Source organism: Microcaecilia unicolor, chromosome 2 (genome assembly GCF_901765095.1).
Source record: "Microcaecilia unicolor chromosome 2, aMicUni1.1, whole genome shotgun sequence".
In the NCBI taxonomy this organism is placed as follows: domain Eukaryota; kingdom Metazoa; phylum Chordata; class Amphibia; order Gymnophiona; family Siphonopidae; genus Microcaecilia; species Microcaecilia unicolor.
Window position 1 is genome coordinate 97,327,672 of NC_044032.1, and position 27,438 is coordinate 97,355,109.

General features: G+C 41.2%; 2 protein-coding genes across 6 annotated transcripts in view; both read left to right on the forward strand.

Moving 5' to 3' along the window:
• The window catches only part of MAP3K1 (mitogen-activated protein kinase kinase kinase 1), a 274,135-nt gene extending 258,119 nt beyond the window's left edge, over positions 1 to 16,016 (forward strand). For all 5 annotated transcript variants that reach the window (XM_030193149.1, XM_030193151.1, XM_030193150.1 and 2 more), the window contains 2 exons: positions 1,406 to 1,537; positions 15,779 to 16,016. In XM_030193149.1, coding sequence (XP_030049009.1) covers positions 1,406 to 1,537; positions 15,779 to 15,954 — 308 coding nt within the window. In that variant the 3' untranslated portion in view covers positions 15,955 to 16,016. The remainder of the gene's footprint in view (positions 1 to 1,405; positions 1,538 to 15,778) is intronic.
• Positions 16,017 to 26,501: 10,485 nt separating this feature from the next.
• The window catches only part of LOC115461877 (mitogen-activated protein kinase kinase kinase 1-like), a 94,552-nt gene continuing 93,615 nt past the window's right edge, over positions 26,502 to 27,438 (forward strand). Inside the window, exon 1 of the mRNA XM_030191937.1 lies at positions 26,502 to 26,603. Within this exon, the coding sequence (XP_030047797.1) occupies positions 26,502 to 26,603 (102 nt within the window). The remainder of the gene's footprint in view (positions 26,604 to 27,438) is intronic.

Here is a 27,438-nt window from a genome sequence, read left to right on the forward strand (position 1 = left end):
TGCCCCTTTAATTCAAATTATGATAATCTTTTTACTGCTTGCCCAGATAAATACTGAGTATACATTTAATGTGGCATGTCTAGGTCTGTAGGACTGAGGAGAAGTTCGGACCTAGAGCCCTGATAAGAGCAATACAGCGGATTAAAGGTGAACATAAAGTAGTATATTTGCCAAGGGTTGGGAAAAATCCTGTTCACAGGTAGGGAGAAAGTAAAGACAAATAGTTCTTAAACTCACAGTGTCCTCCTGTGGCCTGCGTCAGCAGGGCCATGGTGTGCTCTACTGTCTCTCAAAACAGGATATTTAGCTTGCCTTGGGCCTAGGACCAAATTACAAATTTACAGACCACTTCTAAATATATTACAACATCCAACACTTTATTGTAAATCTTTTAAATTTATAACCCACATAAAATAATGGAAATAGTAAAATCTATTGGACATTAACAGCCCAGATTGCGGTTTAAGACTACTATTCACCTAACGGGTTGTGACACCGAGGAAGGGACAAGAAGACAAGTTATAAGGTTGAAGCATTGGAGGACAGCGAGTTCTTCAATAATATATCTGTAAGGACTGCTAGAAGCATGAGATCAAGTTAAGCTGCAATTAAGCCAATTGATATTATTTTAAGTGGGTTTTAAATTTAAAGATCTACAATAAAGTGTTGGATGTTGTAATATATTTAGAAGTGGTCTGTAAATTTGTAGTTGAATTGTATATGAACCACTTATTAGATTGTGAACCCAGGTATTTTTGTTGGGCCTAGGACCCAGAGATAGGTCTGTCTTTTGCTAGATACCAATCACAGGCCAGCTGCTGGTTGGGTTTCCACAATTCTGCAAGTTCCAAGATGAACTTTGCCTACCTGGGTATCGCATCTGTAAGTACCTAGGGGTCACATATAGGTGTGTGGAGGTATAAGCAGTAGGTCTCCAAGTCTTCCCTCTGGGCCTCCTCAGTCTAGCTGTGCCCTGAGTTTTTATACTCCCTGGGCTATGCCCTTCTGGCTGTGCCTTCCTGTCTGTCTCCTCCCCCCCCCCCCCCCCTTCTTCCCCACCGTGGGTAGGACTGTGAGATTTAAGGTGGTTCTGCAACTGTGAGGGAGTATTGTTAAGGGGAAGCAGTAATATCCTATAGACTTCTTCACAGGGTTGCTAACTTTAATCTTGTTTGGTTTTGGTCTTTTTTTTTTTTTATTAACTGATTTTGCATAACCAAGGTTTGATATTAAATTTACTGAAGGGTCTTTGTTGACTAAGTACTTGTGAAAACTAATTTAAGAGCTATAATTTACGTTGTATAGTAAAGTTAAATGAACCCCATGACTTCTGCAGGGAAACCTGCTAATATGTTTTGATTGAAGGCATGTAAATCACTGCTGAATGATACTTTTTATCATTCAGGTGGATCGATTGCCCATTTGCTCAGCAAGTATGGACCTTTCAAAGAAATGGTTATTATAAATTACACTGAACAGCTGCTGCGTGGCCTTTCTTACCTCCATGAGAACCAGATTATTCACAGGGACATTAAAGGTAAGAGAACCTCAGACGTACTTTCAGTACAGAAAATGCTGCTTTTTTTCTTATGTTCTATTCTTTACTTCAAAAACACTTTTTATTATATTAGATCACAAATAGTGATACAAACAAACATCAAAGAAATGACAGAATAAAATACAACCTTGAACCAGATACGTAAATGCTCAACTAGAAAACAGTTAAATTGTGATCTCCAGTGTAAGGAAGTAACCCCCCCCTCTCTTTGTCCTAGTGAACTGAGCAAAAGGATGACCAACAGGCTGGACTCCTAACCAGGCCATCCTTGTAGTGAGAACTTATTAAAACAGCCAGATACACATGGTCTGTCTCTATACAAAGCAGTCTAATGAAAATATGATCTAAATAAGTGATCAAAGGGAGGACCACATGATGCAATAAGGGGAAAAGACATGGTTTCTGCCTCTCTGGGGTCCCCATGCTTTCTTTGCTCTCTTAACCTGCTGTAATTGCATCGTTTGAATGCAGCTTTGCTCCCCACTTGTTCCCTCTCGGCATATGGACAAATATGTCACAAAATCAGGTGGTGTCATATCCCCTGAGGGGATTAAAAAGGAGAAAGTCCTACCCCAGTCTTGTGACACTAAGATGGCGCAGCCTCCAGTGAATGTTTGTTTCTTTATTTACCGAAGCACAGCTTCAACAACTTGCTGTGGAATGAGAATTGGAGACCAGACTTGGACAGATGTCTGGGCAATTGGGCCACCTGGAGTCTTTTATGATGGAAACCAATAGCCGTTTGAGAGAGCTTGAGACCTGGGAATTGAAGATTGAGGACGCTGACATGTATGTAAATGAGACCCTGGTGGCTCTGGAGCAACAAGTGAAGCATCAAGTGTCCCTAATTGATGATCTAGAGAATCTCTCGAGGAGGAGTAATTTGAGACTTGTAGGTTTACCAGAGCACATTTCGGACCACTGCCTCCCTTCGGTATTAGAACTGGCTTGGCAAAGAATTTACTTTATCCGACAGCATAGGGTCATTCAGCGTAGAAAGAGGGCATCAACTTGCCCACATTCAGGAGGGCAGGCAGCAGCCTCGCACTATATTCATCAAAGTACACCATTATTTACACAAAGTGGAAATTCTTCACGGTTACTGGCAAAACGGTCTTGAATGCAAAAATTATAGGGACAGGCTTATCAATCTCAACATGTATACGCTGGGAGAGAGGAGACATGATAGAAACGTTTAAATATCTCAAGGGCATTTATGTACAGGAAGAGAGCCTTTTTCAAATGAAGGAGAGCTCTGGAATGAGGGGGCATATGACAAAGTTAAGAGGGAATAGGCTTAGGAGTAACCTAAGGAAGTATTATTTCACAGAAAGGGTGGTGGAGGCGTGGAATGGGCCTCCTGGTGGAGGTGGTGGAGTCTAGGACTGTTCCAGAATTAAAAAAGGCATGGAATAAGCACGTGGGATCGCTTAGGAACAGGTAGAATGGGGGGTTACAGAGGATGGGCAGACTGGATGGGTCATTTGGCCTTTTATCTACTGTCATGTTGCTATGTTTCTATGTAAAAGCAGAATAAGTTGGTGCACGCTTACCAAGACTATTCGGTTTCTTTGCATGACAGCTGTAAACAGTTCACCCCCATATGCACAGCCCTCCACAAGAAAGGCCAGCGATTCATGCTGCTGTACCCAGCAGTTCTAAAAGTCTACTATAATGGCAGTTGGTGCACTTTTGACTCCCCTGATGCAGCAAAGGTTTGCCTGGAGCAATGGGCAGCATCTGAGCCAGCCGGCACCTGACAGAATTAAGCCCTGCATTGGGTTATTTGTGTATGAGAATTCTCTATACACCTGTTCTTTAGTACTATTTGGTTTATTGCATTTGCTTGTGGCCCCGGGGGGGGACTTGTTTCTTTTGGTGAGTTGGGATTTACGTTCATTTCTGCTTATCAGCTGTGTTTAATCGTTGGACAGGAGGGTTGTGGGGTACAGGGCCCCTAGCATCATTTCATGGTCTGCTCCCTTTTCACTGCATGATCATGCTGCGGAAATTATTGGGGGTGGGTGCTTTGGGGGGATGGGATGGCTCACAATGGAGAGTGTTTGGGATTGGGAAGATGACTGTTCATTTTGAGGGGAGGGGTGGGGGGCTGGGATTGTGATAGATGGGGAGGGATTGCCTCTCACTCTGTTTACTGGTATTATACTGTATGGTCTTCTGAGTTGCAGGTGGGAGTTGAATGTATTTTCTGGGTTGGGGTGGAGACTGGGAACCCCAATCCATCCATTTTTGAATCCTTTGTCATTTATTTGGGATTCTGCTTTTTCAGAGGATGTCGACCTCTAGTTGCCAGATAGTTACATGGGAGGCATTTCGTCCCCAGTGAAATATCTTAACAAAGATCCGGTGGCAGGGGGTGGACGTTGCCTGTTTACAAGAAATATGCCTGACAGATCAGGAGAATCTGAATCTCTGGAGAAGTTGGATGGTAGACTGAAATAATCACAGAGGTGAAGAACGGTGAAGAGTGGGTTCTAGGATCCAGGGCCCAGGAGCTCGTCTCACACATGCCCGCTCTTCAGTACGGCATCACGTGACCCCCTATTCTATTCTCTTTAATGAATATTTCAATTGACAGTGTAATAGAACAACAAAAAAAGTCCACCAACCAAAAACAAGACAGAATATGGAAATCAAATGGTGAAAAAAGAAAACACTTCCAAATCTAGCAAACTGAAAATGCCAGCTGTTAACTGCAAAATTCCAAAAAACATCAAAACTCAGTCATCATCAGGATCTCCATTAGCATTGTTGTCTTTATATCTGGGTGGCAAAAAAGCCTTCAGCTGACTAAATTAAAGAAAAATAACCCATATGGATTAGAAGCATATAGTGTTATGCTTATAAGGATATTTCAAGACAAAGTTGCTCCTGAGGCCTTACGGAAGGAAAGTGACAGCAAGACTGAGTATCAAAAGGCATATCTGGAAACATCTTAATTACATGAGCCCAAAACTTCTTATCTTAAAGGAAAGAAATATTGGGTCTTGATCAGGATCAAACAACATAGGGGCCCTTTTACAAGGGTGCGCACCAAATCCCGCAGTAAACAGCAGTTGGCGTGTCCTATGTGCTACCTCGTGGGTAGCATGTGAGACCTTACCATTAGGTCAGTAGGTGGTGGTAAGGTCTCAGGCTGAAAATGGACACGTTCTGGTTTCAAATTTAGTGCACATCCATTTTCCAGTCCCTTAAAAAAAAGGCCCTCTTTCCTGGACGTAGTAAAAAAAAAAAATGGCCCAGTGCACACCCAAAAGATCTGCTTGCACTACCGCAGACCACTTTTTACCGCAGCTTAGTAAAAGGACCTCATAGTCACCAATAAGGAGACTTTGCTCACTGTCTCGGGTAATAGTTCTGCAGAGAGCTCACCTAATGAGTTAGAAGCTCTAGGCTTCAAATCACCCCCTCTCACACTGAGATTTGTTTTTGAAAGTAAAATAATAAGCAGATGATATAGAGGGGAGAGAAGACCCTGGAACTTCTAAAATCTCTTGCAAATAACTCTTAAATTCAGCTGAGGTTCATTCTTAGTCTGGGGGACTTCAGTAACCTGTTAAATACCGAATACTCATGGAAATACTTAAGTAAGAACCACCAGTTGATATGAATTACCTCAGATCCATGATCTATGTGCAAATTACATAAGAAATAAAACTAGGCAAAACAGATTAAAAACATGGCATAGCATTAGTACAATTCAGAAAATAACCAAGTCTTCAAAGAAGTTTATCATGATTTTTCTAAGAAGTTCTGATTGAAGGTCCATTGGGGACTCCATTGGGGACTTCATTCCATTGTCTTTAAGATACATAAGAAAATGCAGTTCACTGAGATTCCTCAAGTCTAAACACAAAAAAAAAGGGGGGGGGGGCGGGTGGCAGCTGAAGGACACTTTATTGCAAGGACTGTAGTGGGCCCGAGCCTGAAGGATACATACAGCCAAGAAGTCTTGCAAACAGGGTGGCACACCTTGAATACATTTGAAACTTTGACATACAACTTTAAATTTAAAGTGTCATGGGTTTGATATACAGCCTTTCTGTGGTACAACCAAAGCGGTTTACGTGCAAGTACCTTTCCGTGTGCTTAATGGGCTCATAACCCACATTTTTGTACCCGGGGCAGTGGAGGGTTAAGTGACTTGCCCAGAATCTCAAGGAGCTGCAGTGGTAATTGAACTTGGTTCCACATGATCTCAGCCCACTGCACGAACCATTAGGAGCCAGCAAAGAACCTCTAAATAGGAAGCACATGATCTCTTGAACCTGCTTGTGAATTAACTGAAGATGACCCAGTAGAATTTTTGTCAGGCCAACATCTAATGAGCTACAGTAATCCAACTTGGCAGTGTACATGAGTGAACAATGAGACAGAACAGTGGGTTTTTTAAGCCTGTAAAACTGCCTTAATTATTTCCTGAAGTGTATTTCTCTAGTTTGGCCAGCAAGTGGTGCATGTTTATGTTTTGAAGCTGCTGCAGAACCAAGACTGTTCTCTTTGTTTAAGCCTTTTGGAAAGGCAGTCTGCAGGCCCAGGAGTTCAATTTCATTTGGATTTTACTGGTGTTTTCCTCAGACTTAGCCAGGGAGAAGAGAGAGATCTTTTTGCTGAGGTCCTGTGATCAGTAATATTTGATAATCTGTGAGCAGCATATTTGCTGATCGCCATTTAGAAAGTAAACAAATGTTTAGTCAATGTTATAAGTGATCCATATTTCAGTTACCTGTTACTGTTTTGCTGATTGCACTTTTTCTATTTCACTGTTCAAGTTCTGACAATAAACCTGATTTAGTTTGTTGACTCTGCCTGTCTGGACTGATAAAGAATCCTGGTGGTTTGTGTGTTGGATCTGTGAGTGCTTTCTGGGAACTGTGGCCTCCAGTAACCTAGCAATCACTGGGGATAATTTGAGAGCGGGAGACTTGCCCAGAGGCGGTTGGGACCCAGTCAGTGGGAGGAGGGTGCTAGTGAACTGAATCTTTTACCTCCACAATTTCAGCAGTCTTAACAAGATAGTGGAGGCTTTATTTTTTTGATCACCACAGAGCTTCTGATTTTAATAGGTTCAATTTTAATGATGAACATGGGTTCAGTTTTATTGATGAACATATCACAGGAGTAAATTATGAAAACATTTACTGGATATACTCATCTATAAATCTTGTGTTTAATTTGAGGGCAGTTTTGGGACTAAAAATGGCAAAAAATCTGTGACCTGTGTATAAGTCAAGACCCGGGTCCTACATTGCTCCCCTTTCCTCCCTCCCCTCCAGCATCTCTCCTGCCTTTCCCAAACCCATCCCCCTTCCTGTAGCCTACAGCTTCACAGATTTCAAGAGGATCAGAACAGTCTTAAAGCTAGACAGAAACAGCTAAATCATCAGATTTTAATCTATGAAAACCAAATTTTTCAATAGGTCTACACTCACACACTTCTGTTTTTCTTTACAAAAAAAAAAGCAAAAGCTATCAGTTTCACTCGCCAACTCTTTCCACACATCTTGGCTGAATCTATTGCTTGAGCCGTCAGCCAGTCAAATAGCTTTTGCCCGTCACCTGATAATTGTCATATACACTTCTCTGCAGGCATGCCCTCCTTACAATGTACATGCTTGGCACAAACTTTCAACCAGTCAGTACATTTACAGATTTTAAAGTCACTGCTGTTTATTTTTATCACTCCCCAGTATCACTTGCACATCTCCACACCGCTTGTCTTGAATTTGAACACTGTACAAGATCACCCTGAATTAAGAGTTCTTCCCACACTAGGGACATATATAGCACTGGTTGTATTCTTTCAAGCAACTTCAGCACGGCCAGAGTCTGTCTACCGTACTTCTGTAAAGCTAGCAATAGCAAGAGTGCTATGGCACTAATGAGAGTGACCCATGGTCTATTGAAGGGTTTTTGATGTCAAATTTCTCAACATATAGACGAGTATATACAATATTGTTTGTTATAGACTCATAAAAACAAAACAAAAAGCCCACATGCAGATTCAATAGTACCTATGTTGGTGAAAACCTAAAATATAGCAGTAACATATGCTTTATCAGGACAAGGAAACAGTCCTATGTATTTTTTTTTTTTATTAGGATTTATTTACTGTCTTTTTGAAGGAATTCACTCAAGGCGATGTACAGTAAGAATAAAACAGCAATAGGCAATTATAGCGATAAAAATATTAAAATAACAATACAAAGTATGGCATAGTATACTAAACAATGTCAACACAATACGCAATAGAACATTTTAATTGACAGTGAAGGGTATAAGCAAAGATGGAACATATAGATAGGTAAGAGAGTAAGAGGAGTTAAAAAATAAAGTGACTAATTTAGCAAAAGCCAATGAGGTCAGAGAGATGGTTAAATATTATCTCAGCTAGGGTAGGAGTGGATAAACATGTTGTGCTGCAGTGTGTGCAGCCTGTGTCGCTCCTTGTGTGTGAGTGAGACTTTCAAGTTAGTTACTTCGTCCATTAAAGCTGGTTGAAGAGCCAAGCTTTTACCTGCTTTCTGAAGTAGAGATAGTCTTGTGTTAAGCAGAGCCTTTCAGGGAGTTCATTCCAGAGTGTGGGGGCTACTCCAGAGAAGGCTCGCTTGCAGGTATCGCATCATATATTGTCTTTTGGAGAGGGTATGGTTATTGATAGTCCTTGAGAAGACCTTAGTGTCCTTGGTGGTGTGTAGAAGATCATCCTATTTTTCAGGTACTCAGATCCATTTCTTTTAAGGGCCTTGAAGATCAGACATAGAGTTTTAAATTTAGCTTTGTATTGTGCTGGTAGCCAATGAAGGTTTTGCAAAAATGGTGTGATGTGGTCACATCACTTACAACCTTCTGTGAGTCTTGCTGCAGCATTCTGAATCAGTTGGAGCTGGTGTAAGACCCTATGTAGTCAGACCGTTGTATAGTGCATTGTAGTAGTCCAGTCTTGATGTTATCATGGTATGGACAACTGGGATAAGATTTACCTTCTCGATGTAAGGAGAGAGGTATCGTAGCTGTCGCAAATAGTAGAAGCAGCTCTTGACGGTTGCTTGGATTTGTTGAATCAGAGTAAGTGTTGAATTTGACTGTATTCCCAAGTTCTTGACTTGTGATTTGAGGTGGAGTTCGTACTTCCTAAAAGAGATTTTGATGTCAGGTATGTATCCACTTGAGAAGTTTTGGTTTTACTTTGGTTCAGGCAAAGTTTGTTGTGTTTAGCCCATTTTTGAATTGATGTTAGACAGGCAAGTACATGAGTACCCCATACTGTGACAAACCAAAGATCCATCAAGCATAGTATCGTGTTTTCCCAACAGTGGCCAATCCAGGTCGCAAGTACCTTTGAAATCTCAAAGAGTAAAATTCCTTGTTGCTTATTTCAGGAATAAGCAGTGGATTTCCTCAAGTCCACCTTAATTCGGGTTATGATTTGTTTCTTGTAGGAAACCCTGCTTCACTAACTGCTTTTACCATATTCTTTGGTAATGAAATCTAAAGCTTAAATTAACACATTGAGTGAGGAAATATTTTTTTTCTGATTTGTTCTAAATTTACTACTTAGTAACTTCATTGTGTGCCCCCTAGTACTTGTAATTTTGGAAAGAGTAAACAAGCAATTCACAGCTACGTGTTCCACTCCACCCATGATTTTATAGGCCTCTATCATATATCTCCCTTCAGCCATCTTTTCTGCAAAGAGCTGTGGCCTCTTCAGCCTTTCCTCATTGGAAGGAGGGAGAAGTCCCATCCCCTTTATCATTTTCAGTCGCCCTTCTCTGTACCTTTTCTAATTCTGCTATATCTTTTTATGAGATGTGGTGACCAGAATTGCACAGAGTATTCGAGGTGCGGTCATACCATGGAGCAATACAAAAGCATTATAACATTCTCAGTTTTATTCTCCAGTCCTTTCCTAATAATTCCTAACATTTTTCTTAGCCACTACTGCATACTGAGCAGAAGGTGACACCTAGATTCTTTTCCTGGGTGGTGACTCCTAATGTGGAGCTTTGCATTACATAGCAATAATTTGGGTTCCTGTTTCCCGCATGCAACACTTTGCACTTGCTCACATTTAGACATCTACTATTTGGATGCCCAGTGTCATAAGGTCTGTGACAAAACAGTGGGTATTAAGCCTGTAAATTATATTGAATAGTTCTTGAAGTGTATTTCTCAAGTTTGGCCAGCAGGTGGTGCATGTTTATATTTAAAACTGTTACAGAGGAATGAGTGTTCTTTCTTTTTAGATAGCACATAGGTAAAGGAAATGCCTGTAGTGATGTAACCAGCTATTTTAGAAACTTGTTGTTCTGGGCTCTGATTGGCCCAGGAGCTCATTTCATTTGGAGCTTTTGCTCCAGTTTCAGCCCCGGAGAAAACAGAGAAAGCTTTTTGCTGAAGCCCTGTAAAACGGTTATATTTGATATTTGTGGTAAAGGTGGTTAGCTTAGCAGCGTTTTAAAAAGGTTTAGACGGCTTCCTAAAGGAAAAGTCCATGGACCATTATTAAATGGACTTGGGGAAAATCCACTATTTCTGGGATAAGCAGTACAAATATTTTTGTACATTTTTGGGATCTTGCCGGGTATTTGTGACCTGGATTGGCCACTGTTGGAAACAGGATGCTGGGCTTGATGGACCTTTGGTCTTTCCCAGTATGGCAATACTTATGATAACTGGTGAGCAGCTATATGCCCTGATCTTCCCAGATACTTTCTAGAAAGTAAACATATGTTTAGTTAGTGTTGTTATTGATCCATATTTTAGTTACCTGTTAATGTTTGCCGATTGCACATTTTTTGTTCATTGTTCTAATTTTCTAGAAAATAAACAATTTTAGTTCATTGACTCTGCCTGTCTGGACTGATAAAGAGTCCTGGTGGTTTGTGTGTTGGGTCTGTGAGTGCTTTCTGGGAACTGTGAGACCACTGGGAGTGTGGCTCCAATAGCTTAGAAATCACTGGGGATAATTTGAGAGTGGGAGACTCACCCAGAGGCAGTTGGGACCCAGTCAGTAGGAGGAGGGTGCTAATGTAGAGCACAAGCAGCAGGTGCAGGGGGACCTGAGCTGTGCTGGGGATAGACCATCTAAGTGGCCGCAGGGTAGCCCCAGGCAGGTGGCTAGGCATTTCATGACAAGGTCCTCTTGTGATTAAATAGCTTCGAGATCAGCAGTTTTAATTACCTCACTAGGTATTCCCATATCTAGATCATTGAGAATACTGACCATTTAACCCTACGCTCCGTTTTCTTTCTTTTAACCAGTTCTTTATCCACAATAGGAAATTACCTCCTATCCCATGACTTTCTAATTACCTGAGGAATCTTTCATATGAGGTACTTTTGTCAAATGCCTTTTGAAAACCCCAAAATACAATATCGACCAACTTACATGTTTATTCACATGTTCACCCCTTCAAAGGAATGTAGTAGATTGGTGAGGCAAGATTTCCCTTCACTAAATCTATGTTGGCTTTGTCTCATTAATCCATGCTTATGTATATTGTCTATAACTTTGTCCTTTATAAGTACTCTCTACCATTTTGCCCAGCACCGATGTCAGGCTTACTGTTCTAGAATTTCCCAGATCATCTCGGTTGGGGAGTTCATGTAAAGGGGCTTCATGCTCAGGCTTTAGTCTGAAAATTAGCTCTAGCAAATTTATCTAGCAAACAGTAATTTGGAGCACTTGAAAACCTTTCAGAAATTGAATATTATATGTGTGCAAACAGGAGTTATGGTTGCCCTCTGGTTAAAAAAAAAAAAAAGGTTTATTGGATAATACTAAAGAAATAGTTTGGAGGCTTGAAATATCCCACAGTGTAATATTAACAGCCAGAGAAGGCACAACGCCATCTGCCCATGGGCATTTTCTTGATTACTCAATATAGGTCTGTGCATGCATAATTATATATCTAGTGGCCTAGTGGTTAGGGTGGTGGACTTTGGTCCTGGGGAACTGAGGAACTGAGTTTGATTCCCATTTCAGGCACAGGCAGCTCCTTGTGACTCTGGGCAAGTCACTTAACCCTCCATTGCCCCAGGTACAAATAAGTACCTGTATACAATATGTAAGCCGCATTGAGCCTGCCATGAGTGGGAAAGCGCGGGGTACAAATGTAACAAAAATAAAATATATATATATAATTATATTTATTCATAGTGTTTGATATATCACTCTTCATGCAAGGAGAACCAGAGTGGTTTTTATATTGCTGCTTAAATATGACTAAAACATAATTATAATTTGCTAAATAAAACATTTGTTATGAATTAATAAATAAGAAAGCAAAACAAAAATCAACTAGTGCCACCTGTCAACTGCATCAGTCATCTGGGAAGGCCAAGTTGAAGAAATATGTCTTCATATCCTTTTTGAACCTTAGATAAGGAGGGAACACATTCCATTGCTTGAGCTAAGAAAAAAAAAAGGCTGACTGTCTCATAGAGTCTAGTTGTGCCTGAGACAGACGTGCTAATGTTAAGCAATTTTGATTCTGAGTGTGCTGTTCTAGACTTGATGAGGTCACAAAGCTTCAACAGCCAAATAAACCTTTCCCAAGCAAAAGTTTTACCAGTAGACTCTTAATTCTTTTAAAGAAATAGGTGCTTAGTTTTGGAGGTTATACAAGGATCAACTATTGTAATTCCCAGATAAGTGTTCTGGCATCTTGATGGATGTAGCCCACTTAGAATTGTAAAGTAGTAATGGGTTGTAAGTCATAATGTTAATGTTCTTAATCCAACTGTTCTTTAATGTAGCAATCATAGCAAAGAAAATCAACTTACAGTTCAGTTGCTTGGAAAGAATTGTTTTCTTCTGCAAAACAGAATCTGTGTCCAGCCACCTCAGAGACAAAGAGATAGCCAGAACCTCAGCCCAGCTGAGAGGAAAAGCTGTAATACTCAAAGGGGAAAGTGTGGGAATATTGGGAATCAATTGGTGAAATATTTTGATGGAATCACAGTAGATTAAGGAGGTATCAGTCCCTAGAAGAGCTGCTGATCACAAAGGTAAGCTAGGAAGACAGAGACTCTCTCACACAGCCCCAGGAGCAGAGAGGGAGGGCTGGCCCTAGCTCAGAATTAAGGGTCAGATGCACTAAACCTAATGAGCCAGCAATGTGGTTTTTAAACTAGTTCTAGCCGGTTTAGCGAGCAAGTAATAAAACCAGACATGCACAAAAGGGTTCTCCAAGCCATTTTCCTGTCACGGTAGCAGCTAACGAAAATGGAATGCAAAGCTATTATAATGAGCTAATTACTATTATAATGTGCATGCAAGGTGATGTACAGCCATTTCTGACCCCATGCACAAAAGCAGTCCCTACCTTTACCATGGAAAGTTTAACGGGAGGTCTGGAGTTGTCACTTCATTGTCACAAGTAGGAGAAGGCAGGGAAGATGGACCACAAAAAAAAAGTACACTGCCTTACACGCAGCTTCTTTGCGTGTATGAAAGCCGTGTCATGCTTCTTTTTCAAATTACATTTTACTGGCAAAAAAATTGGGGGGGGGGGGGGGGGGGGGGGGGGGACAGTACCAAAATGTAAAGCATAAAAGTAATGGTGTCTTACCAAAAATGCAAGGAAGACAAGGGTCCATCAAACAGCATCTATGGGAAACCGCACCTCCCATGCTAGAAGCACAGCAGAGAGGGACTAACCCAGTTGGACAGTGTCAGCCTGGGATGTCCCGCCACTCACTACTGGAGGGGGACACCAGGAAGTTTGGATCCAATCAGTTCACAGCTCTAGAGTGATGTCATCAAGGAAGCCCTGCAGGGAGGAGGAGTTGGGACAGCTGCCAGCCAATGAGAGTCCATCTTCAGGGAGATGGGCGTTACAGGATGTCAGCCAGCCAATAGAAGGAAGCAGCAGGAACAGCTGGGGGTGGAACCAAGCCCTGCTGCTGATTCCTTACAGAAAATGAGAGCTGAGAGCAGCAGAGAGGCTTTTCCCACTTTTTCTCAGCAGCGGGGAGGCAGGGAGCCCCAACACAGGTCTGCTCCTCCCCCCCCCCAAAAAAAACCCGCTTTTGTGCTTGCAAAAAAAAAAAGGTACATCTACTGCGTGTATGAGAACCGTCTGTAGCATGCGCAGAGCAGCCACACATAGTGATTGACTGTTCTGCGCATGCTCAGCTCAATGACTGGTTTCCCCTATATCGCAAGCAAATGAGCTAGGTCGCAAAAGCAATGAGCAGCTCATTTGCATGCAATTCTCTTTGTGAATTCCTCTGTGTTTCCGAATCGGTAAATGTTTACCGATTTGTTAATACAGACAGATTCTTAACGGGACCTTTGTGCATCTGGGCCTAAGAGCCAATAGAGAAAGCTCACAAGGAGTCAATCATAGGATACTGCAAACTATAGGGATAGCAACCCTAGTACATAGTGAGACGTATTTTCAAAGCATTTAGACTTACAAACTTACATAGAGGCGTATTTTCAAAACACTTAGACTTACAAAGTTCCATAGGTTACTATGAAACTTTGCAAGTCTAAGTGCTTTCAAGATGAGCCCCAATGCTATGTATACACAGACAATGTAATTGAATAATATACATAACAATGCACCCTGCTACCAAGAATATGGGGGCAGAACACAGAGATCGCAAAGAATGGTAACATAAGGGGCCAATTGTTGTGATAGTGTTAAAAAAAAACTTTTATGCTAATACCAAAATTTTAAACTTTTGTGTGAAAATTAATTGGAAGCGAATGGGCTTCCTTTAGAAGAGAGGTAATATGGTCAGTGCAATGGGCTTTTGTTATAAACCTAATAGCTACATTCTGGATAGAAGACAATGAAAAGAATACTGAGGTAAGCCATTGAACACGAAGTTGCATAACCTTGCCTACTTATAATCAAGATATGAACAAGAATAAAAAACAGTTGGTCAAAGAATGAATTGACCCTGATTAGGAGCAAACCAGATGCTTTGATTTAGGGTAGTATATCAAAAGTTGTTAATAAATGATAAAGAAACAAGATTTTATGACTGAAGAAAATATGTGAACTAAATGTCATGGGACCACTACTAGCACCTAATGCCATTCTTATTTATCCTAAATGCAAAGATCTGATTATAATTATTCCTGCTCAGGCCTTGAGCACTTCCAGAAGAACCCTTGCTTAAAGGCATTAGTTCCTTTTACACTATATGTGAACAATTTTATGAATCTGTTTAAAATATTTGTCAAATTTTATTGTAGCAATTGCATATTTACATCAAATAGTAAACAAGAGGGAAGAAAAGATATTGTAGAATATACACAAATAACTACTTACATATGAAAATATCATTCAGAAAAGAAACCACTCACAGTATTAACACCAGACAATTGATGAAAAATAGGTATATAACCAAAACACAATATCTTATCTAGAACCCCCCCCCCCCCCCCCCCCACCCAATCAATTTTGACATTTTCTCTTTTCTCATGACCAAAGTTGGCAAACATAGCTGAAACAAGCAATGCCACTTTGCTCAATAGCATGGCATATTAAATAGAGATGTCAAAACCTTTGTACTATTTAAAAATCTTGACTGAACTTTTATGCCAAAGTTTTGTTGTCAGAATATGAGAAGCTTAAGATTGAAATACCCTTGGTGGGAGAGAAGGGGGGTGTCAAAAATGTATGTGAATTTTTCTTAGTTCTAGAAGTATAATATTTCATAATTATAGCTATTCAATCAACATTTTTAATTGGGATTAATCAGTTGATTTTAAACATTTTTAATTGTGTTTCTGAAGACTAGGAACATCCATCTTCTTTCTCAATACCCCTCCCTCCCCCTGTACCGATAACCAAATAGGAAGGTGCCCTTGATATGACCACTAGGACAGGACAATTTTTGTTGATGTGAATCCAGGTTGGTCTAAAGAATGTGAAAGAGAAATGCATACATAGTTGATGTCCTAAACAGAATCGCAGCAGACTACAAAGATATTATTACTGCACATGCTCGCTCTTGGAATATATTAAACCTGTCGGCAATGTGCAAATTCCCAGTAATATTGGAAAACATATGTTTATAAGAGTTAGCAGGCCTTCAGAAATACTCATCAATGTCCTCTGTATTGGTTAAGGAAAAAGTAACAGCCTACCATTAGCATGGACTCTGAAAGTGATTGGCTAGAAGTAAGAAAAAAACAAAACAAAACTGTAATATCTGTGCTTTCTTTATTAGGTGCTAATCTACTAATTGACAGCACTGGACAAAGATTAAGAATTGCTGATTTTGGAGCAGCAGCCAGGTTAGCTTCAAAAGGAACAGGTGCTGGAGAATTTCAGGGACAGTTATTGGGGACTATTGCATTCATGGCACCAGAGGTATGTCTCCTCTTTCCTAACTTTTTGATTTGAATATTGGTATTTTAATTTCTAAAAACAAATATTAACCACTTGAACTGTTGCATTGCCCCTATAATATGAGCTTACTCCAAAAGACTTTGAGCAACTTGAAAGGATTCAAAATATGGCTGCCATGGTAATTACTCAGAGTAACCACTGAGATAGGGTCACTCCATTATTGCAAGTATATCATTGTCTTCCTGTAGAGTTGCTGTTTTATTTAAACTTTTGGGCTTTATAAGAGGGCATCCTATAAGAGAGCTGATGTATGGCTGTATTCCTGCACTCTTTGCGGTTGGGTCCTATGCTTAATTTGACTATTCCAGACCCCTGGAGTTTTTGGAAGGGTTATCAAATTGCAGTGCTCATTTAGTGGATGTGTCCCAGGTTTATGGAATAAATTGCCTATGACGCTGAAATTTGAGACCAATTATCAGAAACTTCAGCAACTGTTGTAAACTTGGCTTTTTTTAAAATCAGTTTTCAATGAGTTCAGATGCAGTTAAGGGGTTATCTTTATGGAGGCTCTGTTCTGTGTTTCTTTTTAATTTTTATTCTATGGAATTTAGGATTTTAAGGTTTATTAATTCAATTGGCCACCTTCATTACCAAGAGCAACAAAGCAGTTTACAAAGTACAATCTAAGAGGAGAAAAATAGTGAATAGACAAACTCATGACCAGAAAGGTAAAGAAACAGATTATACATTTCTGCTCTGAAAAGGGAGGGTGAAAAAGGGAGCAGCCACTAGGTGACATAGAGGGGCATAATCGAACGGGGCCGGCCAGCTATATGGGCGACTATCTTCAAGGCCGGCCCCGCAAAGTGGCGCCCCAACCATATTATCGAAACAAGATGGTCGGCTATCTTTCGTTTCGATAATATGGTCGGAGCCGGCCAAATTTCAACATTTGGGCCGGCTTTAGAGATGGCTGGCATTGGTTTTCAGCGATAATGGAAACTAATGGCGGCGATCTCAAACCCGGCCAAATCCAAGGCATTTGGTCGTGGGATGAGCCAGCATTTGTAGTGCACTGGTCCCCCTCACATGCCAGGACACCAACCGGGCACCCTAGGGGGCACTGCAGTGGACTTCAAAAATTGCTCCCAGGTGCATACCTCCCTTACCTTGTGTGCTGAGCCCCCAAAACCCACTCCCCACAACTGTACACCGCCTTAGGGATGAAGGGGGGCACCTGCATGTGGGTACAGTGGGTTTGGGGGGGGGGCTTGGAGGGCTCCCATTTACCACCAGAAGTGTAACAGGTAGGGGGGTATGGGCCTGGGTCCACCTGCCTGAAGTGCACCGCACCCACTAAAAACTGCTCCAGGGACCTGCATACTGCTGTCATTGAGCTGGGTATGACATTTCAGGCTGGCACAGAGGCTAGCAAAAAATTAATTTTTAATTTTTTTGGTTGGGAGGGGGCTGCTGACCACTGGGGGAGTAAGGGGAGGTCATCACCGGTTCCCTCCGGTGGTCCTCTGGTCAGTTGGGGCACTTTTTGGAGGCTTGGTCCTAAAAATAAGTGGACCAAGTGAAGCCGGCCAAGTGCTCGTCAGAGCTGGCCTTCTTTTTTCCATTATCGGCTGAAGCCGGCCATCTCGTAGCCACGCCTCCGTCCCGCCTTCCATACCCTGCCGAAACGCCCCTTTAACTTTTGCCGGCTCTTTGACAGAAAGCAGTTGAAGCCGGCCAAAATCGGCTTTCGATTATACCGATTTGGCTGGGTTCAGGAGATGGCCGGCCATCTCCTGATTTGTGTCAGAAGATGACTGGCCATCTCCTTCGAAAATAAGCAGAAAACAGGCTTATTTTCAAAAGAGAAGGGTGCCCATCTTTCGACACAAAGCGGGTGATGTGCATCCTTCTCTCAGGGTCGCCCAAATCGGCATAATCGAAAGCCGATTTTGGGCGTCCCAAACTGCTTCCTGTCACGGGGACGACCAAAGTTCCCAGGGGCATGTCAGAGGCGTAGCGAAGGCGGGACTGGGACGGGCCTAACAGATGGGCGTCCTCGAGCAATAATGGAAAAAAGAAGGGCGTCCCTGAGGAGCACTTGGGCAACTTTACTTGGTTCATTTTTTGTTTACTTGGTTCATTTTTTCTTACAACCAAGCCTCAAAAAGGTGCCCAAACTGACCAGATGACCACCGGAGGGAATCGGGGATGACCTCCCCTGACTCCCTCAATGGTAACTAACCACCTCCCACCCGAAAAAAAAACAACTTTTAAAAGCTTTTTTTGCCAGCCTGAAATGCCATACTCAGGTCCATCGCAGCAGCATGCAGGTCCCTTGGGGGGGAGGTATATGTGTGCCAGCGGAGGCATAGCTGTCCTTCTTTCAAACATTTTGGACGTCCTGAACTGCCCCCCTCCCCCCCAAAGGGATGGCCAAATTTCAAGGGAGTGGAGGAGTGGCCTAGTGATTAGAGCACTGGTCTTGCAATCCAGAGGTGGCCGGTTCAAATCCCACTGCTGCTACTTGTGTTCCAGAATCCAAATAAATAAAAGGGGTGTCGGAGGCACAGCAAAGGCATGGACGTCCTTCTCACAGAAACATCCAGGCATGGACGTCCTTCTCACAGAAACATCCACATTTTGGATGTCCTCAACTGCCGTTGCAAGGACGGAGGCATAGCAAAGGACATCCTTCACCCATACTCTAAAAAGAAAAAAAGACGTCCCTGACGAGCATGTCCTTCGCCCATACTCTAAAAAGAAAAAAAGACGTCCCTGACGAGCACTTGGACGTCTTCACCTGGATTTGTATTTTTGTGAGATTGTAGACGGTGTTTGTGCTTTTTCGTGCTGCCTGCAGAGTCTCTAATCACGGTCAGCACTACTTACACAAATGCAATCCCCTCGACCCCGGTACCTTAAAAGAACCAGACAACTGGTAGCACTATTTAGACTGCAACAAAGACAAAAAGAGACCAAGGAAGCGCTTCCTGGGGTTAACACAGGTTTATTTAATTATCCAGAGATTAGGATAAAAAATAAGAAAATATTCAAGTATAGTCTAGTATAGAAAAGAGGAGAGAAAACATGAAAGGACAATGGAAATGATCAGGTCAGGCTCTCCATCCCCTGGCATGGGGCAGAGTGCACTAGACACTGACCAACTTCTTATCTGGCAAAGACATAATATATAGAACTTTCTTTCCCTTACAAGACAAAAAGGGAGCACAAGGGGGAGGGGTTGTCACACCCCCTTAATTAGCATCCCATAGTCAGGCAGGATCTCCTGACAATAAAGAAATATATAGCATCTGTTTCTATTTCCTTTTGAGGATGCCTTTGGTCTGCTGTCCAAGTGTCTTGGACATATATTTTTCAAACCTTTAATTAGTATTTTCTCCTATTCTGAAAGAGAAGAAAAAGGTTAATTATTGTTTCCTTATAGAGTTGTTATAGAGGTGTTAGGTTTCTCTTGTCAATAGAACTATTGCTTTTGACTCCAGGGACCAGGGAGATAGTGTTTGAATTGTTTGTAAATTCCATGGTCTTCCTTGTACCTAGGAATACCCGCTCCCACCTTTTCCAGACCCCTTAAGGACTCCTTTACACGGGGGGGGGGGGGGGGGGGTTAAAGAGATTTAGTTCATCCAGAAGATTCTGAATTGTTTTTCTGACTTCCAGTTTCACCCAGTCCCAGGGGGGGTTGATTCTGTGGAGGCCTCAGCATGCGCAATTCAAAACTAATTCCCATAACTACTGCTTTCTGTCTTTCTAGCTCTAGGTATATTCTGGGCCATTTATGTTCCCACATATATGCTATTACAATCTAACAGTATTTTGTGCAGAGAATGAGTGGTGTGTGTATAGCTTAGTTTGTAGAGTAAGTAACAGGTGAGGAATACTTGAAAATAAAGACAGAGATAGATTTCAGATAGAAGGCTTTATTCTTACCAAGTTTTCAATTCAGTACAGACATCAAACAGATTCTGGGTTCAATGGCACAGCGCCCTGCCGTCTGAGAAGTGTTGGGGACGACTCCGAAATTAAGCCAAAATCTCCCTTCTTTTATACCCATACCTCCCAATAGAAGTCTATTGTGAGGTACATTTTTTTCTAATATTTCTCAATTTCTGAGATCATACTTTCGCATCCGGCCACAAGTACATCTGTACCCAACTCCTTCCGTTCCATCTATCTCTACAGATTGCCACATTTTCCGGTAATGTCAACATGTTTTCTCTTCTGCCAGAACATCTTATTTTTAGCATATCAGTTTCACTTCCTCTTTTTTATCATCTTATGATCTCAGTTTCAGCTTATAGAAAGACAAACTCCATTTTAATAAGCGCTACATTCAATTTGTATCTGATTTTGTTGAGACTCATCTATAAGACCATTAGTAGGTTATCACACTATTCCAGTGGATAGATCTTAAACTAGAACGCATATTAACTTGCAGGAAAAGCAAGTCCTTGCTCAGCCAGTCATAGATTTTTAAACCTAGCTGGTATTTTTACAGCCTGAGTCCTAAAATCTGGCCTTCCACCCTTCCGGTGGGCATCCAATGAGGGCCTCTTGCTGTACTATAATTATACATTCCCCACTTGTCACCCCCTCTGAGGAGGGGTGACACAAAGCTCATCAAGCTTGTCATCATCCATTCCAGAAGGTGGCAAGCTATCAAACGAGGGGGCGAATTTTGGTCTTACAAGTTAGAAGGTATGGTGCAAGATAGGAAACTTCATTCTCAGGTGTTATAGTATTTGGGCATACGGAATTCCCTTTATATTACCCAACCCCTTGGGCCTTAATCTTGATGTTACCTCTCTTGAGACTTACTCAAACCTGTAGTGAGAAATGTTTTATGAATGGGACAAATCCATGAGTTTGTCTACAAAATCTCATGAAGTATCGGTATGTGGGTAATAGTAATTTCAGGTGGATCATACTAATAAACACTTTCAGGTCTTTCTATGACTTCTATTGTATCTGTAGCATAGTGCATGGGGAGATAATCTAATGTATCTGTCTCAGTGGTCTTGGGAAGGAACAGTGGTTTTGATTAAGCATTGTTATGGGCTCAACAAATATATGGTTAGTACTCAGATTGCAGGCTGTTTTAGGTTGTAGGTATGTATGTGAAGCATTTTATATATCCTTTACCCCACTTGGAGCTTAGTCAAACCTACAGAAAGACATGCAGCTTAAGTAAGCTTAAGTAAGCCTACACCAAAGTTAAACAATTGCATAACTGTTTGATACTAACAGGGTTTACACCTACATTATGATATCATAGCCAGTATTAGGGTTTGATGTTACCCTTGTATCTGAGCAATATCAACTTCAATTTTAAATTACATAAACAGAAATAACAGGGAAACTCTTAGAAAAACAATTAGAACAATAAAGGAAATAATAGGAAAATAAAAATAAAACCTTTTCAATATATAGACAGGATTACTGCTAAACTGAAAATAAAACAAAATATGAATCTATAATGTCCATAAACAGCAACAGTAAATTTCAAATTAAGTATCAGTTCTAAAGTCTCTTTCATCGATCATGGTTGAGGCGGTGGAAGCGCTGAAGAATCTGGACGGAGATCTGGAAGATCAAACAGGGCTGGGTTTTCAGGCTGGCTTGCTGAAGGAAGTGGCTGGTCTTGAGATGGGTAGGTTCTACGGCTGAGTAAACCTGCATATCTTTCACATGGACCCAAAACTTGTGATCCAGTAGTTTGCAAGGTGTAAAGATTATTGCCACAACCTTGGGGGATCTAACATCATTTGGGCCTGGATAGATCTTGAAAACGTACTTGTGGTGTACAAACTTGGATCTTTCCATGTCTTTATTCTAGGCATGCACCATCATAATTAGTCCATCAAGAATCAAATAATATATAGATGTCAAAAGAAATGAAAGACAATGTAAACATGGAGAAAACAGTGCTAATTAAGTGCAAAAACAAAAGGGAAATCAATTTACATAAATAGGTAAGGATCAGAGCTTCTAGTTAATTTTAAAATTGGGAATTGGGATTTGGAATTGGGATTTGCATAATATATCCCCACTTCTGGCTTGCATAATGTGCGAGACAGATTGGTAATTATTACGAAGACATGATCAAATAACGATGGTTCTGTATATGGAACAAAAGAAAAGGTTTCCAAAAAAAAAAACAATATAAATTGAAAATTAAGAAATGATGTTGATTGTTCAAGTTATTGAGGTATGGAGGGTCAGGAATATGGTGCACAAAAATAGTCTAAAGGCACGGATAATGCGCTGCAATCTATGGCCAGTAGGTATGGAATCTTCACCTGCGATGACTACCATTCACCAAGGGTTGAGCCCTCAGTTGCAGGAGGCCAGCAGGACTTACAAGCTAGATGATTCAGAAAGAAGGGTAGAGGCCAAAGCTTCTTGCAACTCCAGTAAGTGGAGAGCCTGTCTTTTTCGCTCATGGACCAATTGATGCATCTGTTGAAACTCATGCTCAATTATGTCTCGTTGCTCACACCGGGTAATGTTGGGGTCTGTGCATCTGTCCTTCAATCTAGCGATTCTTTGCTGCAATATAGCCTTCAGATCAGATACATTATCGGGTAGCTCTTCTTTGCTAGCAGTCGTCTCCTCGGTGAGAGACGTCAACGGAATTCCTGTATCCATCTGGGGAAAGGCAAAACTTAAACAGACCAGTAGTGCAATTAATGCGGTTAATTTATTGGAAGAAGTCATAATATTAGCGGGAGTCATGAAGAACCATTGCGTAAATACAAGAACTAGACAAGGGGTTAGGAAGCGGGTCGTGGGTATAAATGGGGGCCAGGGAGGAGGATATGAGGGGCAATTGGAAGGAGGAAAACTAATAAATTATGTAAGAGGAGAGCATCAGGGAAGAAAATAAAAAGGTGCAAGAGTCGGTAGAGCATCAGAGAAGAGGGCCGTGAGGTGTATCCCAAGTATGGTGCGTCCCAAAATAAAAAAGCATGGAAAATGAAAAATTAAAAAAAAAAAAAATTATAGAAAACCACCCTGAGGGGTGTAAGATAAAAATAGGATAAAAAAAAATAAAAATAAAACAAAATATTATACATCTGAATTGCAGCAAGGCATATTCAGATGGCAATGCAAGAAAAAGGTTCCTTGAAAAAGATAAATTGAAGAAAAAAAACTTTCAAAAGTGCAGCCACCCTTGATTGACCTTCACATAGAGTTTAAGTAACCCTTTTCAATCAATTAAAGAAGTAGGAAGAAGCATATCGCTTCAAGACAAAACCACCACGTGGCAAGAGTTAGTTGAAGCAAGGTAAAAAGTGCAATAGTTGGCATTCCAGGGGTTATTGTGATAACCAAGTTTTAAATACAAAGGAATTAAAAAGTGGAGTGCATAATTTTTATTATTTATGTCTGAAAGCTTCACCAATTCTCCATTCAAGAATACTACAAATTCTATGATCAGCGCAAAATGCTTCCCCCAAATGGCCAGTTCAAGGGAATATTTCTCGCATTTATTCCATATAACGGATAATGGTTATTAAATATTTCTTCTTTCTTAGACAAGGAAATAATGAAAAGCTTTCAGATATCACACATACCATAAAGAGATTTCAAAAATGAAGGCTTTATATTCATGAAAAAACTAAAGAAGTGAATATCACATCAATTTAAACAGCGCAACAATCAAAGCAGTAAACATTTTAACAATGAGCAGTACATAGCTTTTATTTAAAAGGGATCCCGTATAAAGTAAAATGGCATAAATAAGTCAGTTAAGGTATTTTATAAAAAAAACATAAAATGAACATCCTCTGGGGATCGCTCATCCCTGCAGTTGATAAGAACTCCCCAGGGAAGGTATGCATAGAAGCAAATAAATAACTTGCTGACTCAGGTCATTTGTATGGAAGCAGAAAGGTTTGATGAGGGACAGGAGAAAATGACAAGGAAAATCTAGAGCACAGTGACGGGCAGAAAAACTTAGAGTGAAGGAAAACAGGGAAAAAGACGGGGAAGGGGATTCAGTGTTATACACCAATCACACACCAAATACACTCTTGCGCACATCACGCAAATCAAAAGATGAGCGGGATAGAAAGAAAGAAAAGAGGGTGAGAAAGAACAGAACAGAATATTGAAAGACAGAAAGGAAGGTTTGAACGCCAATATTTATCCCCTCTGCGTTCAAAAATTAGGGAAAGAAGGACAGTTTTGGGGGGCTATTGTGTCAAATCACGTCGGGGTCACCAATGTAAATTCCATGGTCTTCCTTGTACCTAGGAATACCCGCTCCCACCTTTTCCAGACCCCTTAAGGACTCCTTTACACGGGGGGGGGGGGGGGGGGGGGGGTTAAAGAGATTTAGTTCATCCAGAAGATTCTGAATTGTTTTTCTGACTTCCAGTTTCACCCAGTCCCAGGGGGGGTTGATTCTGTGGAGGCCTCAGCATGCGCAATTCAAAACTAATTCCCATAACTACTGCTTTCTGTCTTTCTAGCTCTAGGTATATTCTGGGCCATTTATGTTCCCACATATATGCTATTACAATCTAACAGTATTTTGTGCAGAGAATGAGTGGTGTGTGTATAGCTTAGTTTGTAGAGTAAGTAACAGGTGAGGAATACTTGAAAATAAAGACAGAGATAGATTTCAGATAGAAGGCTTTATTCTTACCAAGTTTTCAATTCAGTACAGACATCAAACAGATTCTGGGTTCAATGGCACAGCGCCCTGCCGTCTGAGAAGTGTTGGGGACGACTCCGAAATTAAGCCAAAATCTCCCTTCTTTTATACCCATACCTCCCAATAGAAGTCTATTGTGAGGTACATTTTTTTCTAATATTTCTTAATTTCTGAGATCATACTTTCGCATCCGGCCACAAGTACATCTGTACCCAACTCCTTCCGTTCCATCTATCTCTACAGATTGCCACATTTTCCGGTAATGTCAACATGTTTTCTCTTCTGCCAGAACATCTTATTTTTAGCATATCAGTTTCACTTCCTCTTTTTTATCATCTTATGATCTCAGTTTCAGCTTATAGAAAGACAAACTCCATTTTAATAAGCGCTACATTCAATTTGTATCTGATTTTGTTGAGACTCATCTATAAGACCATTAGTAGGTTATCACACTATTCCAGTGGATAGATCTTAAACTAGAACGCATATTAACTTGCAGGAAAAGCAAGTCCTTGCTCAGCCAGTCATAGATTTTTAAACCTAGCTGGTATTTTTACAGCCTGAGTCCTAAAATCTGGCCTTCCACCCTTCCGGTGGGCATCCAATGAGGGCCTCTTGCTGTACTATAATTATACATGTTCTAGGCAGAGAAGGAAATAAGGTGTTACCTGAGTGTGGTTGTAAAAGGGTAATTCTGTCCGGGATAGTAGCCTTACTTCATGGGAAAGAATTCTGTCTCTTGGCCATATTCAAAGGGAGAGATTCTCCCCCTTCTGCAATAATGTTTTCTTATCCAGTCCTTATTACAGGATTTTCTATCTCTCTCTCTCCTGTCAACCCTGCCCCCAACACCTGGAACTTCCTTTGATCTGCATCCTAAAAGTCTCTCAAAGGCTAATACACACATTCATGTGAACAGCAAATGGACAACAAATGGCAGGAGCTCATTGTCTTTCACTTGCTTGGTCAGAGGAAGGTGGGAGAAAGAGGTGGGGGGTACTTGCTTCACCTGGCCTGCTTAATATCATTGTAATTTACAGAAAAAAGAGAAATTTCCACTTCTCATCGTCTGTACATTAATTCTTAGATATTAGATACTTAGCAGCACTGAAACTGCTTGGTTCAGGCCTTCATAAGTACAATGTACACCTCCACCAACAACGGCTATTATACACTACTACTACTAATAGCATTTATATAGCGCTACCAGACGCACGCAGCGCTGAACATTTGACATAGAGAGACAGTCCCTGCTTGTCTGCATGTATGAAGCCGTCTTTGGCATGCGCAGAGCAGCCACGCATAACGCTTGGCTGCTCTGCACTGGCTTCCCCTCCTTAGGAAGGAAATCCGTGTGCAAATGAGCTAACAGTGAGCAGCTGACTTGCATGCAGTTTCCTTCATTTATGCCCGTTTCTTTCCGAATCGCTACGGGATCGGTACGGGAAGGGCTTTTTCCGTTCAGTTAGTGCATCAGTTAGTCCACTGCAGTGCCCCCTAGGGTACCCGATTGGTGTCCTGGCATGTCAAGGGGACCAGTGCACTACGAATGCTGGCTCCTCCCACAACTAGAGGGCTTGCATTTGGTCGTTTCTGAGATGGGTGTTCTTAGTTTCCATTATCGCCGAAAATCAGAAACGACCAAGTCTAAGGACGACCATCTCAAGGGACGACCTAAATGTCAAGATTTGGGCATCCCCGACCGTATTATCGAAACAAAAGATGGACGCCCATCTTGTTTTGATAATACGGGTTTCCCTGCCCCTTTGCCAGGACGTCCTGCGAGGACATCCTCAGGAAAACCTGCCCCTCATAGACACCCAAGCAACTATGAGTGATGGGAAGACTGTGCTCTGCCTGCCCGAGTAAAAAGCCAAGGAGGATTTGAATCTCTGGTAACTTCTATTAAAGACGGATGAGATGTGAAGAAAGAAAGCATGTTTCCTCAAACTTAATGTCATATGTGGATGGCAGCCATAATAAGAAAATTTGCGAGGACCTAATAGGACTTATGGAGGTAGGAGTTGAGAGAGATTAGATAATACAGCCAACTGACATGGAAGGCACATGTTAACAGAAGGATCATAAAGTGAAATCTGAAAGAAACTGGCAACCAGCTGTTTGCACTGAGATATAACATAGTTGTATTTTACAGCTTTATACAGGAGCTTTACTGTCATTTTTGGATGGTTTGAAGTTTCTTAATCAAGGCCACATAGACTACCATAACTCTTATTCTTTTTTGATTATCAAAAAAGTTCAAAATCAAGGAGTGGGTGAGTCTGTGGAGATTGTTTATCAGGAATTCGATGGCCCAGTGTTTCATATTATGTTTGATAGAGTCCAGATTTACCTAAAACACTTTGATGAGATCCTTAATAGGTAATGAGGTCTGGCAAATCACTGGGGAAGTGTAGACCGTGTGGCTCTTTGAATAAACCAAATAGCCTCTGAGTTATTGGGATTCAACTTAATGGGTGATCCTCAAGCAAGCTAGCTACTGACTCCAAACAAGAATGGATGATAGCTAGATCTGGTGAACCCAGATTCGTGTTCATAAGTAACAAGAGTGTCATCAGCACAGGAAAAAATGGAAATGCCATCACTTTGAGTGTGAAAAGGGCATAGGAAAACAGTAAAAAGAATAGCGGCTAGTATAGAGCATCAAGGAGCTTGGGGATGAGATTTGTGAAGTGCAGTTGACCTGGAAAGAATGGTCTAACAAAAAGACCTAAAGCATCTGAGGGCCATGCTGTCCAGGCCTAAACCCTCTAGCCTGGATATCAGAAATTGGAAGTCAGTTAGCTCAAGTGCTGCACTTAAGTCGAGTGTCTGTGCGTTCACCCTGACTC